Source organism: Plectropomus leopardus, chromosome 15 (assembly GCF_008729295.1).
Source record: "Plectropomus leopardus isolate mb chromosome 15, YSFRI_Pleo_2.0, whole genome shotgun sequence".
NCBI lineage: Eukaryota > Metazoa > Chordata > Actinopteri > Perciformes > Serranidae > Plectropomus > Plectropomus leopardus.
In genome coordinates, this window is record NC_056477.1 from 3,016,937 (window position 1) to 3,029,659 (window position 12,723).

General features: G+C 39.3%; 1 protein-coding gene across 1 annotated transcript in view; it reads right to left on the reverse strand.

Annotated features, from left to right (window-relative positions):
- The window catches only part of arfgef3 (ARFGEF family member 3), a 44,565-nt gene extending 33,217 nt beyond the window's left edge, over positions 1-11,348 (reverse strand). The window contains exons 1-5 of the mRNA XM_042502542.1: positions 10,973-11,348; positions 6,323-6,374; positions 1,834-1,915; positions 1,349-1,489; positions 605-673 (exon numbers count right to left, since the gene is read on the reverse strand). Of these exons, the coding sequence (XP_042358476.1) occupies positions 605-673; positions 1,349-1,489; positions 1,834-1,915; positions 6,323-6,374; positions 10,973-11,057 (429 nt within the window). The 5' untranslated portion in view covers positions 11,058-11,348. The remainder of the gene's footprint in view (positions 1-604; positions 674-1,348; positions 1,490-1,833; positions 1,916-6,322; positions 6,375-10,972) is intronic.
- Positions 11,349-12,723: the final 1,375 nt, after the last annotated feature.

The window sequence follows — 12,723 nt, forward strand, 5'->3', positions numbered from 1 at the left end:
AAGGGAAGAAATGACTAAATGATAGTCATTAGTAACACACTAATGTGTGTGTGTGTGTGTGTTTGTGTGTGTGCAGGACCACTCATCTCAACTTTCTGAATTATTGATGGGATTACAGCATGAGACAAGGCCTTCGGGTGAGTGGGNACGTGTGTGTGTGTGTGTGTGTGTGTGTGTGTGTGTGTGTGTGTGTTTGTGTGTGTGCAGGACCACTCATCTCAACTTTCTGAATTATTGATGGGATTACAGCATGAGACAAGGCCTTCGGGTGAGTGGGTACGGAGCAATGCTTCACCTTTAAAAATAGATTGTGCTCATTTACTGCTTTCACTGCAAACAGCTCACTGTCCTTTTTTTTTTTTTTTTTCAGAAAAAGGAGCAGCGTTGTCCATCTGTCAGCACAGTCTGGAACGGTCCAATCAACACTGTGACATGAAAAAAAATCTATGCCTCAATTTTGCTTCGTCATCAGCTAAAAGTTCAGAACTCCACAAAGAAAATACAGCAAACAGAAGTTAAATCGAAGATGTTAAATGTGTATTTTTTTCCCCTTTCAGACTTCATTCATGTTAATTTAGTCTCAACCAGATTCTGGTTGTCCTACCTCAGCGATGCGGAGGATGGAGTCTCCATTGATGTCAAAGTTTGGTGAGTAGGTGATACACAGCAGGACCTGCACGAAAGGGGACAGAAACACAGATTCTGACTTTCTGAAATAGAATTAAGTTAAATTTTTAATTTTTTTTTGCAACCCCCACCCCCCAAAACATATATACATATCTGAATTAAAAAAAAATTAGTTATGATAATTAGGAATACACTTTTTAAGAAAATACATTTCTAAATCTACTAATTTCTTGTCATTTGCTGGAGGCTCAAAGGTGTAAATACTTGGGAAAGGCGCCTGAACGCAGCCCAAAAAATGATGTTGATCCAGGTTTCAAAGGGTTAATGTATGGAGAAATAAACTGAACAGCTCAGGAAAAAGGACTTCAAATGTAACTTCATTGTGAACGTACGCACTCTGACAAAGTTCAGCTGTAAAGTTGAACACAAAAGCTGGAAAAGGCGAAGCGATATGAAGAGAGAAAGAGGCCCAATTACGTGAAAAGCATCAAAGAAAAAGCTGCAGTGCAGGCAGAGCCGCTCAGCTGCCGAGCATATTCACATCCCTTTACTCATCGTGATGCAGGCCTCTGCAGACTGAGCGAGCAATGTGGTGCGGACACAAATTACAATACAAATTCAAAAATACACATCAGTGCACACTCGATATTTAGAACATATTTAAGGACTTTGGGAGCAAAACAGCGTCCTCGCTCGTCCACACTCGTCCTCCTGGTTTTACCTTCATGACTTCCACCTGCAGGTCTTCATGGAGGGACGGGGTGATTCTGATGGCCTCCAACATCTGGCTGAGCAGCTGCCTCTCCAGGACCTCCACCTCCACGCCGATTCCACCCACAAACCTGTCCTCGCACAGGAGCTTCTGAAAGGACAAAGACAGAGAGAAGTTACATTTTAAGAAGCAGCTGCTGAATGCAAAAACTTCATGCAATCAAATCATTTCCTGATGATGAACAAATCAATCCAAACTTATAATTAATTTTCTGGATTGCATTAAGCCAGCAATTTGCATTTTATTGCTTATGAATTCACCTTTACAACTGTAATAAGACAAATGTATTTTTTTTTTTACTTTTAATTTAAGTTGATGTTGTTGCAAACTCTGGTTCCAATGCAGGACTTTATTTTTTTCTAAAGAAGAATAAAAACAAAAACAAGGATCAAATAAAACAGAAGATCTTAACAGGGGCCGTATTTTCACAGTACCTGCATTCCTGTAAGTGCCGTCTGTCCCAGTTTGGTGTTTTTAGACTCCAGAGCCATCTGTAGAGGCAGCAGACAGCGCTCTCTGGAGACACAAAAACACAAACAATTTGAGTCGAAATAAAAGTTTAAAAACTGTTTTATATTGTGAAATATGCCATCTTCCATGACACTACATCTTATGGAGTCCCATGATGTAGTATATAGTATTAAACCCAAGTCAAACCTTAGAAAGCGTTTCAAAAATTCTCAGTTTTTGTGACCTTCAACTCAGTTTGAGCATGAACAAGAGGCCATAACAGACAGGGAAATATTGGTTTATAAAAAGATATCTGTTGACATGTAGACAGAGCCATAAACTCAGAAACTGATGTCAAAAACTGAGTTCACCAGACCGAGTGAGACTTTGTGAGGCTATTTCTGCCTCGATCCACACAGACTCAGAGACGTGTCACTGCTGACTGTGATGGGACTCAGGATGCAGTCAGGCAGTCAGTGTCTTTGGGCTCTTCGTGCCCAGCGAAGGCTGAGAACCTGCGATAACAAGCCACAAGCTGATGGAAGGAATGCTTCCGACAACGTCAATTTCAAACATTTCAAAATTGGACTCTGTAGAGGCACCAAAGCCACGAGTGTACTGATGCAAAAAAAAGATAAATGAGAAACTTAAACCCTTTGAGACCTGCAACTTAAGAAATGACCAAAAAATGAGCAAGAAATCAGTAAAACGTTACAAGAATATTACCTGAAATGAGCCAATAAATAAATAAATTAATAAATGACCTGCAAAAAGTGCTCTTCTTAAAATTTTCCTTAATAATTTGATAATTTTCTAACAATTCTCTCTTTTTTTTTAAAGATAATTTTCAGGTCAGGTTCTTGTCACCTTTCACTAATTTTTGCAGTTTGCGGGACATTTTATGCCAAGTTGCTTATTGCCTTTTTCCAAAGGTTTAAATGTTTGTGAAAGGCGCTTAAACGCCGAAAACTGATGCCAATCCAGGTTTCAAAGGGTTTTTAATGTTGCAAACTAGCATTTCAGTTCCAGCCCACTGCTCAGAAAATATTATAACAAAGTTATTTGTGGATTTGCAATATAGATAACTAAAATACATATAAATTCAAAATATCTTGGTGAGCACATTCTTTTGTCCTAAAACTAAGCACACAGTGTTGGACTGTTTGATTTTTTTTTCCCATTTCTTCAACCTTTCGACCTTTCAGCTGGCTTGCTCTCTGTCTCTCTGTCATTATTTGTAGCTGGTTGAGTCAGGACGCTGTGCTGCTGAAAGCGGGCCGCGCTGGGCTTTAGCTCCGAGCGCTCAGGCTCCTCTGAGCTGTCACAACTCCACTGGTTCAAATGGGCTGCAAGGAGCCACAGCTGGCAGATACCCAGCAGTTAGCACCCATTTCAATAGGCTCAGATACCTTTTTGGGCACCTAGAGAGCAACAAGGAAAACACACAATGATATTTGTATATGTGTATATGTATTTGTTCCTGAAATATGAATTTGGCAAGAAAAGTCTTTTTGCAGAATATTATGATGTCACAGTGAAGTTTAAGTTTAACTTTACTGAAGTGAAGTTTAAGTTTTGAATATAAAATGGCATCAATTCATCATTATATCCTACATTTTTGTGAAATTTTGTCCTAGTTATCATGTGAACTTTTGAATTATGGCAAATAAAAAAAAAAGTTTTGTAAGGTCAAAGTGTGATTGACTTTCAACCACCATATTATAAACAGTTCATTGTTCAGTCCAAGCTGGCGTTTGTGCCAAATTGGAAGAAATTTGATACAAATTTGTTTTTGAGATATTGTGTTCTCCAGAAAGCGGCATGATCACATTGACATTCATCTTTCACAACTAAGTTTGAATCAGTTTATCTTTGACTCAAAGTGGATGTTTGTGCCAAATTTGAGGAAATTCCCTCAAATCATAGAAATATTGTGTTTATGAGAAAGTGACGGACATAGTCACATTGACCTTGACCTTTAAACACCAAAATCTAATCAGTTTATTGCTGAGTCAAAGTGGGCGTTTGTGCCAAATGTGAAGTAATTCCCTTAAGGTGTTCTTGAGACAGACAACCCAAAAACACATTGCCTCTGACCATGGCTATTTCTGGAGCAGAGACATAAAAACTTCTTAAAAGGCCCCAAACCCATTTAACAACTGTTTAGAAATGTTCATAAAAACCACAAAATTCAATGCCTTTTAATAATTTTTGTGATAGGAGTACGAAAACATTCATTTTCAAGGGAGTTGGGCAGTTTTTCATCAAAGCTGTCATTATTATGTCAGTCAGGACCCACAGCAGCCGTCCTTGAGAAAGGAGCTGTGGTTCGATCCTGCTTTGCTCCGTCACTCAGTTTGTTTGAGTAGGTGTCCTTTTTGTTCCAGCAGCTGAAACCCATTTTGTAATAAGAGGGCTCAAATCTCTTCTGTGGAGACAGAGGAGAACCATGGCACTACATTACAAAGACATTATCATCAATATTTCATCTAATAATCCCTAATAAAACAACAGACGTTATTGGATGAATAATTCACAATGTGTTGAGCTGCAACAGCATCCAGAATTTACGGCACCTTCATCGCAATCCAACAGCCACCAGCTCTGCTTTCACTTCACTTTTTCCGCATTAAACCATTTTAACACTTGAGAGTAAGTTTCAATGCTCATACACAAGGATATTTCCATGGCAACACATGCAAAAATATTCCAGCGTTCCTTCAATGGAAAACGATGACAGAGGAGGTCTACAAAAGGAACTTGAAGTTTAAAGGCTGATTTGTGTGCAGAAGCTGCAGCTGACTGCATCTGTGTACGTTGGATTTCCTCAGCATGATTTCACAGACATGGTTATTACAATCCCTATAAACACACGTCTGTATGCACAATCTGTAGGCAACAGGACAAGAGTTTTGTAATGAAAGCGTTGAGGTTTTCGTTTGTCGCCAGAGTTGCGTTGAACAAAAACATTCGAGCGGCAGCAGCTTGTGTGAGGAGGTGGAAAGCAGCAATCTCAGAACCCAACAGCTGTCAACAACTTAGCTTTATACTAGCTTTTGTTGAATTAACCTGAATTTAACTGCATGCATACCGGATTTCCTAAAATATTGGCTGTGCCCCCAGAGGTTTATCGTCGTCAGTCCGAAAGCCAATGAGCTCCACAATTGTGATTAGTATAAACAAGGCTGAACTCAACAAAAAGAACACTTCAAAATCTAAAATTAAAACTAAAATAATCCAAAACAGCAGCTCTGCAACACATCTTACCTTCAAACTTTACCAGAGTTTTAGATTCAGCTCTGTGGTCATTTCTGATGCCATAAACTGTAGTTTGAGGAGAGCGTGAGTGAAATTTGGATTTAAAATAAATTCATCGATATCAACCAAGTTAAGAAAAGATCTTTTTTTTTGTCCAAAAATACCTGATTTGTTTGCATTAAACACTGCTGGAAACGTTGGGTGTCACTACATCCTGAACTTTTAAAAATGAAGATATGATACATATGAAATGTACAAATGAAACATATCTGTGGTTTGCAGAAACGTACAATGCAAAAAAACATTTCTGGCACCTGAACTGAAAATGGAAGTGAAAACGAGATGATAAAAATTCATTTGGCAGCGCGGCTACTGTGGTTGAAATGCTGATTGTTTTTGTGATTTACTCGGAGGAACTCTGGCACATGATCAACAACTTCTGTTCTTTTTTGGTTATTATTTCTATTTTATGAGGTTGACAGATTTGCATGGATCCCTCATTTACTGTAAACCGCTGTGATCAGCGCGTTCATAATTTCAGGATACAAATCTGTTCCTAACTATCTCCATTTGAAAAGCTCAGTGAAAAGTACGATAGTAATTACCCTCATGTGCGTTATATTATGCAGGTTTGAATGTTAATAAGGTCTCCCTGTTACCCTGCTTAAAGCATCATCACCTGACAGTTAAAGTTCATATTTGTAACACGGCTGTTGTATTGGCGGACAGCTGTTACTGTGTTCAGCTCCTGTAGACCAAATGAATACATTTATATTCTTTGTCCACTGTATTGTCGTGGTGTTTAAATTGAGTGGTGTGTAACACTGATGCTTAAAGACGCACTGCCTGGGTTAAGTCCTGAAATTTGCTTTGGCATCCCAGGATTATTTGGTCATTCAAATGAATTCAAATCATACACAGAGTAAAACTGAAGTGTGGGAGCCGCAGGGCTCAGACACGGACAGTTTGAATTCAAATATTTGGTTATTTCCATATTTAAAAGCAGAGGCTGTACAGCTGTACGACAAGGATAACTTGTTTTACGACTTAGTTCAAGCATTTCAGGCAGTTCAACAAACCTTCGGACACCCGATGATAAACAGAGTTTAGCATTTGTTGTTTAGGCTCGGTTTGTTGTTGTTTGTTACTGCGGTTAAGTTTTGACTTCGTGCCTTCAGCGCCAAAGTGAAACTAAATCTGTTGCATTTAACTTACCGAAGTTGTGACGGGGAAATCTTGGCCGATCCATTCTGAGACTCCAGGGTTTCTGTAATTGAAATGAACAAAGAAATGAGTAAATTGTGATTAATAATTAATAACATCTGACAGATATGCTGCATTACATTTACCTAAACCAAAAGGATCCCAGCTATCTGCTGAAGATCAGATGAGAAACATGAGATTTTCTGGACCGGAAGAAGAAAATCTGGCTCCCCACACAAAAGCTAATGTCAACAGTATTTGATAATATTACGCAGCTTGTTCACATCGAGCATTAGCATCCTGCAACGAGCAGCTCAGCACAGACGTGTTCACAGCGGTGAAGATGCTGAATCAGATTTCCTCATGTCAACAAAGAAACGTTGACTTTAACATGTTGCATCGTTGTCATAAACTCTGCAGTATATTTTGACTCAATCGCTCGTACACCTTCCTGCTAACTACTAGAGCATCAAAAGTGGATGAATACGCCACAGAAAATAGTTCCCAAACAAATGCACTATTTCCTGCTTTTGTTGTGTATTTGTTACTACAGTGCTCTGCTGTTTTAGGAAATGACTGAGGCTTTTTTTCTGCGCCCTATGCACACACATTTTTAATGTTTTTTTTTAAACAATGCCAGCTCACTTTTCTTTTCTTTTTTTTACCTTTTCTTTAGGTTGTTATTTTCTTTTTTAACAACCCAGATTGCCCTATCTTGGGAAACGACATGACGATGTATGTTGGTACTCCAGAAGCAAGCAGTCACCCACTCGACTCCAAAAAAAATTATAAACAATTAATAAAAGAACTAAACCATTTTATGTCTTTAACCCTTTAAAACCTGGATTGACATCAGTGTCTTGTGTTAGTTTTCGATGCCTTTCACAATCGTTTAAACCTTTGAAACTTGAGCATATTGGTTTGGTTTCTTTTAAATATGCAGTTTAAAAGGCAACTTAGCAGGAGATGTCCCACGAATTGCAAGAAATGAGGAAAACTGACAAGAAATTTAAACTTAAAAATAGTAGAAAAAAGACAGACAGACAAAAGACAGGGAAAATATTAGACAATAATTATTAGAAAATAATGTAATTACGAATATATGGAATTTAAATTAACATTTTAGCACTTTTTTCAAGTTAATTTTTTTTCTTTTATTGCTAATTCCTTGCTAATTTGGGGTAATTTTTTTGTGAAGTTGTTCATTGCCTTACATGTTTTGATTTGGAATTATGCCAATTTGTTCAGGTTTCAAGGGGTTAATGGGTGAGAGGGGTCTCAGAGAGCCTGCAATAGCTTTTAATACCAAGTTCAGTCTTTTAACCAATTTATTCAGCCACATTTAATATAATAATAAATGTCCCCAATGTTAAAAAATGCAAACAAAACTAAACTATTCCTTCAAACGTGCTACAGCTTGTCAAAAGTAACGCTGCGCATAATTTGAAATGAATCATGCTGAAATGATAAAATATCTGTTTTTACAGGAACCTTTAATAACCTCGGCTTCATACTTTTAACTAACAAAGGTCACACTGCTGCATTTTTCCTGGTAGAAACTTGAAATATGAGACCTGCTGACATCTCTAAAACACAGCATAAATCTCCTGTTACTCTGCACAGGCTGGCATGTTGCTGTGTGATTCAAGGCTGAGCGTACACTGGCCTTGCTCCTGCACTGTCATTTGCCAAGCACGCGCCCTGTGTCTCTGTCTTTGTGTGTCCAAGGTGGCGTTCACTTGAGACCTTCGGAGACGACTATGAGCTGCACACTGATTGATGCTTTGGGCGTGTCTCCAACAACTCAAAGCATTCTGTAAAACATTTAATTGGACGATGAAGTCCATCCACATCGATCCACGTCAGTCTAAGTGCAGACATAACTGAAATTTAGTGCATGGGATACTGTCTGTATTTAATATGTAACGACTGAAACCCTAATTTATGCAAACACTTTGCAAATTCGTGTATGCAGACGCATGCATGGTCCCAGGGTCTGCAGTCCACTTTGTTCCTGCCCTTGCAGTGTGTGTGCATTAATTCAGTGTGTGTGAGGTTACATGACTGTCCATTTTGTCAGCACAATGTGAACCTATTTGCTGTCTCACCTGCCACCAAAAGGTCAAGCTGACCCATCGTGTCTGTTAATGCTAATAATATCCCCACTGACGTCAGTGGAAATAGCTTTTTTTTTAATGCTGTTTAACACGCTTTCTTTGGGATTGTTTCTAACCAGTTTAGTGCCACAGTGCTGTTTCAGGGGCTTTTCTGCCTCGCTGAGGAGAGAACTTTTTGGCTAAAGCACTGAACTGTGCAGACAGACAGTAACGAGGCCGGCAAAGAGTTTCTATTCAAGGTCTGAAAACCTCTTTAAAGGGTTCTTAATGGTGTCTGTGTGTGCAAGATACTCCAAGTTGTGATACTGAGGCTTATTTTTCACTTTAACAACTGCTTAAGTGGGGTAAGAGAGGACTAGTGAGTCAGCAAAATGAATGCTATTGATGATGTTTATGCTGTTTTTACTGGTATGCTTTTCTTCTATTAGACTGCTGTAAAACTGAGCTCATTTTTAAAAAAGGATGGACAGCCTCTCAGCCTCTTTAAAAGCACAAACATAAATACTATAGAGTGAGCTCTTCTGCATGATGACAACATATAACTTCCTGTGAAATATTTATTATCGCAGCCTCTTAACAATATACAGAAAACTCCAGCCTCTGCATTTTCAAATCCTCGTCAAAGTACAAAGTACATATGTCGGTATGGAACTGAATATCTGTGATAGTTGTATTTTTATGGTGAAATTACTATTATGTATTAATGTTCTGTGGGATCATTGTGGCAGAATCAGTGACTTCTTCAAAATCACATCTTAAAACCCATTTTTACAGATTTTTGATTCAACTATTTTAGTTTGTATTTTAATTTATTCTTGTATTCTGTCTTGATCGTGTTTAATTGGTATTATTATGAGTATTAGTACTATTATTTCTGTGTATACTGCTAATATTCTTTGATTTGTACTTACTCTTATTGGTATGGGTTGTTACTGTTATTTTTTGTTTTGTATTTCTTTCTATTGTTTAATTCTCTTACATTTATGTCGCTTCGGCAAGAAACCCTTCTGGCTTCTGCTTTGCCTCGTTTGTCAAAAGACTTTGTAAACTCAGTTTTAAAGGAGATATATAAATAAAGTTATTACTATTATTATTATTTTTATTATTATTATTATTATTGTTATCGTCGTTTCTTTGGTTCACTGTTGCCACACTATAGTCTGAAGTATGCAGCTACACTTTATCAAGGTTGCAATAACCTTGATAATGAAATGTATACCTTCACATTCATGTTTACATGAAATATGTGCACAACTCAGTGTAACCTCATCCAGCCCAGAATCTGGCTTATTCTTGTTTGTCTGCCTTTCAGAGGTCTTGACAACTTATTCTAAAGCAAAACTAAACAAACTGGCACCTTAACTGCAACACAGAATCAAATTTAGGCATGAAAACAGACACTGAAATAAAAAAATAATGCACTTTTGAGTTGTTTAAGGTGCAGAGGGGGAGGCTGACGATGCTCGAGCACCTGCCCCTTCATGTCCAAAGTGACCTTTGTTTGTGTGTGTGGGCCTGTCCAGGGCACTTGTTGAAAACATATAACAATTAATTACAATTGAGCTATGCAAAAATTGACCTAGCTGTAAATTATGTTGATGTATGACGCTTTAGCATATAGTTTCATGTGTGCCTTGTAAGTCTGAGCACCTCTGAAGGTTTCTGCAGAGCCTTAGTCCACATACTCTCAAGTCAAAATTGAAATTGAATTGAAAATATTTTTTGCCTCTTAATGAGAGCCCTAAATATACCGACTTTATCAGAGGATATTGACCCATCAGAAATATATCAGTTTTGGCTTGTCTAATAAGCACAACAGGAAAAGTGTATTTTTAACAAAACACAATGCAACAATAGATGCTTAGAGTAGAATCATCAAATTCCCAACGTTTATTCTTCAGTGCACTAATCTCTTTTTTTGACACGAAAGTTGAACGTTGATTTGATTATTGTTATTTGATAACAATCTGAGGCATGCATAATTGCATATAATATCGACCAATATATCAATATCGGAAAATTTTACTTCCCCAACATCGGTATCATCCCCAAACATCGAGTATCAGTCAGACAGTCTGCAGTTTAAAGTGTAAACTGATAGAAAAGTCTTTTTATGTGCCATATTTTTTGGAAACTTGGCTTTCCTTGCTTGCAGGTTTAATCCCCAGCTGTGCTCGTTATCCAAAAAGCCAGTAAAGCAAACAGCAGGTGCAGCTTTTACCCCTGTTCTGATGATGGAGCTCCCCTCCGGCACATGGACACCCCGACATCAGGGTTTGACCACCTCAAAGAAATCCTCAACTTTTAAGAAACACCGATTTTCCTTAAAATGTCGCGGTATCTTATAATATTTCCATACTGCCGTTTCAGATGCAACATTAGGCCTGCGGGATTAGTGTAGCCGCTCCGTGTTTCTTAAAAGCTAGCAGGTGTGTACAGTCCTGAATCCCAACACACACACACACACACACACACACACACACACACATTCCCCTGCCTCCCCCCTGCAGCCGGAGAGCCGGGGGGGTGTTGGTGCTCCACTCACCGCAGGCGTAGACGCAGGCATCGCGGATAGCTTTGTGCTTGTGGCCGGACGCGTCTTTCTGCAGCTTTCGCAGGATTTCCTCCATGCTGGCTCCGGACGACAAGCGGCCGTGTGATCTCAGAGAGCGGCGACACTCCGGGGCTGGGTGGGTTTGTGTTGTCTGTGGTATTTTAAGGGTGCAGAGACAGTGACAGCATCCTTGACCCCCCCTGATGAAGACGATGATTCATTCCCAACGAGCAGCCAATGATGTCAGGCCAGCCGTCAATCCCTGGGAAGGTGGAAGGAGGAAGCGTCTGTGCGTTTCTCTCCTTTTGGCGCATAAATCCGCCGCTAAAGCATCCAGGAAGAACACCGAAGATCGACAGATATCTCACAAACAATCACCATATATTGTCAGCCGTCCAGCGGTGGATAAACTCAGTGAATAAACGCCCTGCTTTCATCTCCGTCAGTCATTTCTTCCTCAGCACCACCGTGTTTTCAGATCCGCTCCAGTTGATACTTGTGATCATCCCGGTGTCCAGATCCGGGTCCTTCTGTCCCTCAAATTAAGCCGCTTGCACGCCAGGAATGCACCGCGGCGCCGCACACAGTCTTCCGCTTCAAACGAGGATTTCTCTCCAACCAGGCAACCCAGTATTTACGCCGCGCGCCCGCAGGGACGCGTCAAACTGTGGCGGGGAGCGGTGGAGTCACTGGAGTGGGATTTCCTGAGTCCTGATTTCTCAGCGGGGCGACAGGTGGAGGAAGCGCACACAGGCCACTCTGCTTTCACAATAAAAGGGCATTTAACAGGAAGCGGTGTCAAGTTACACACGTTTACATTCCTCTTATTTCCCCCTTTTTTATCCTATGTCATGTTTTTATTCCTGTTATTATTTTTAATTGACACACATAGCCTGGCTCTGGTGTGTGGCATTGAATTGTTGATTCTGAAAAGGAGACATGCAGGGGAAACCCAGAAAACCTTCAAGGGGCTTGACAAGTGGGATTCCCCATGAAACTATCAATCAATACATTCTGTCAAAACTGATCAAAAACAATGATATACTGTATATATGCTCCTGGGTGCCCCAGTGTTTGAACAACAACAACAACAACAACCCAAAAACAGCAGCAAAAGCGCCTTCTTTGATGCCTCTATGTTGGAAAAAATACAATAAAGTGCTATCTAGGATGCCCTTAAATTGAGAAATGCAAAACAGTGCCTTAAAGACTGCTCCAGGAACGAGTCCCAAAACCTGGAAATGAGTTAGCATTTTAGCAAACCTAGTTCCCTTGTCTCAAAGTTGTTGTTTTTTTCAGGTGTTTTTGTTAAACAGCTGAAATAAGGTATGTGGTTAACACGAGCTTAAGAAAATTTCTCGTTTTGTTCTGTGACATAGGCCTAAAATAAGTCAGTAAATATAAGGGATGCATGATTGTATATCAGCCCATCATTGGCAGATATTGACTTTAAAATGAAATATTGTTATCGGTCAACATATTGATTTTTGCTGTTATAAAAACACACTATCTATCTGTCTATTCATTTGGGTATAAAAGATCCAAATGTTTTCTCGTCACGATTCCTTGTCAGCAGATATCGGTGCAGTGTCTAAGCCAAAAACATGACTTTAGATAATGGAACATCTCACCGATGGTAGTGATAGATTAAAAGACTTAAAATTCAGTCGGATTCATCCTCTTGGGAATGTGAACATCTGTAGTGTATTTAATATTACTGCCATTCACCCAAACATTAAAAT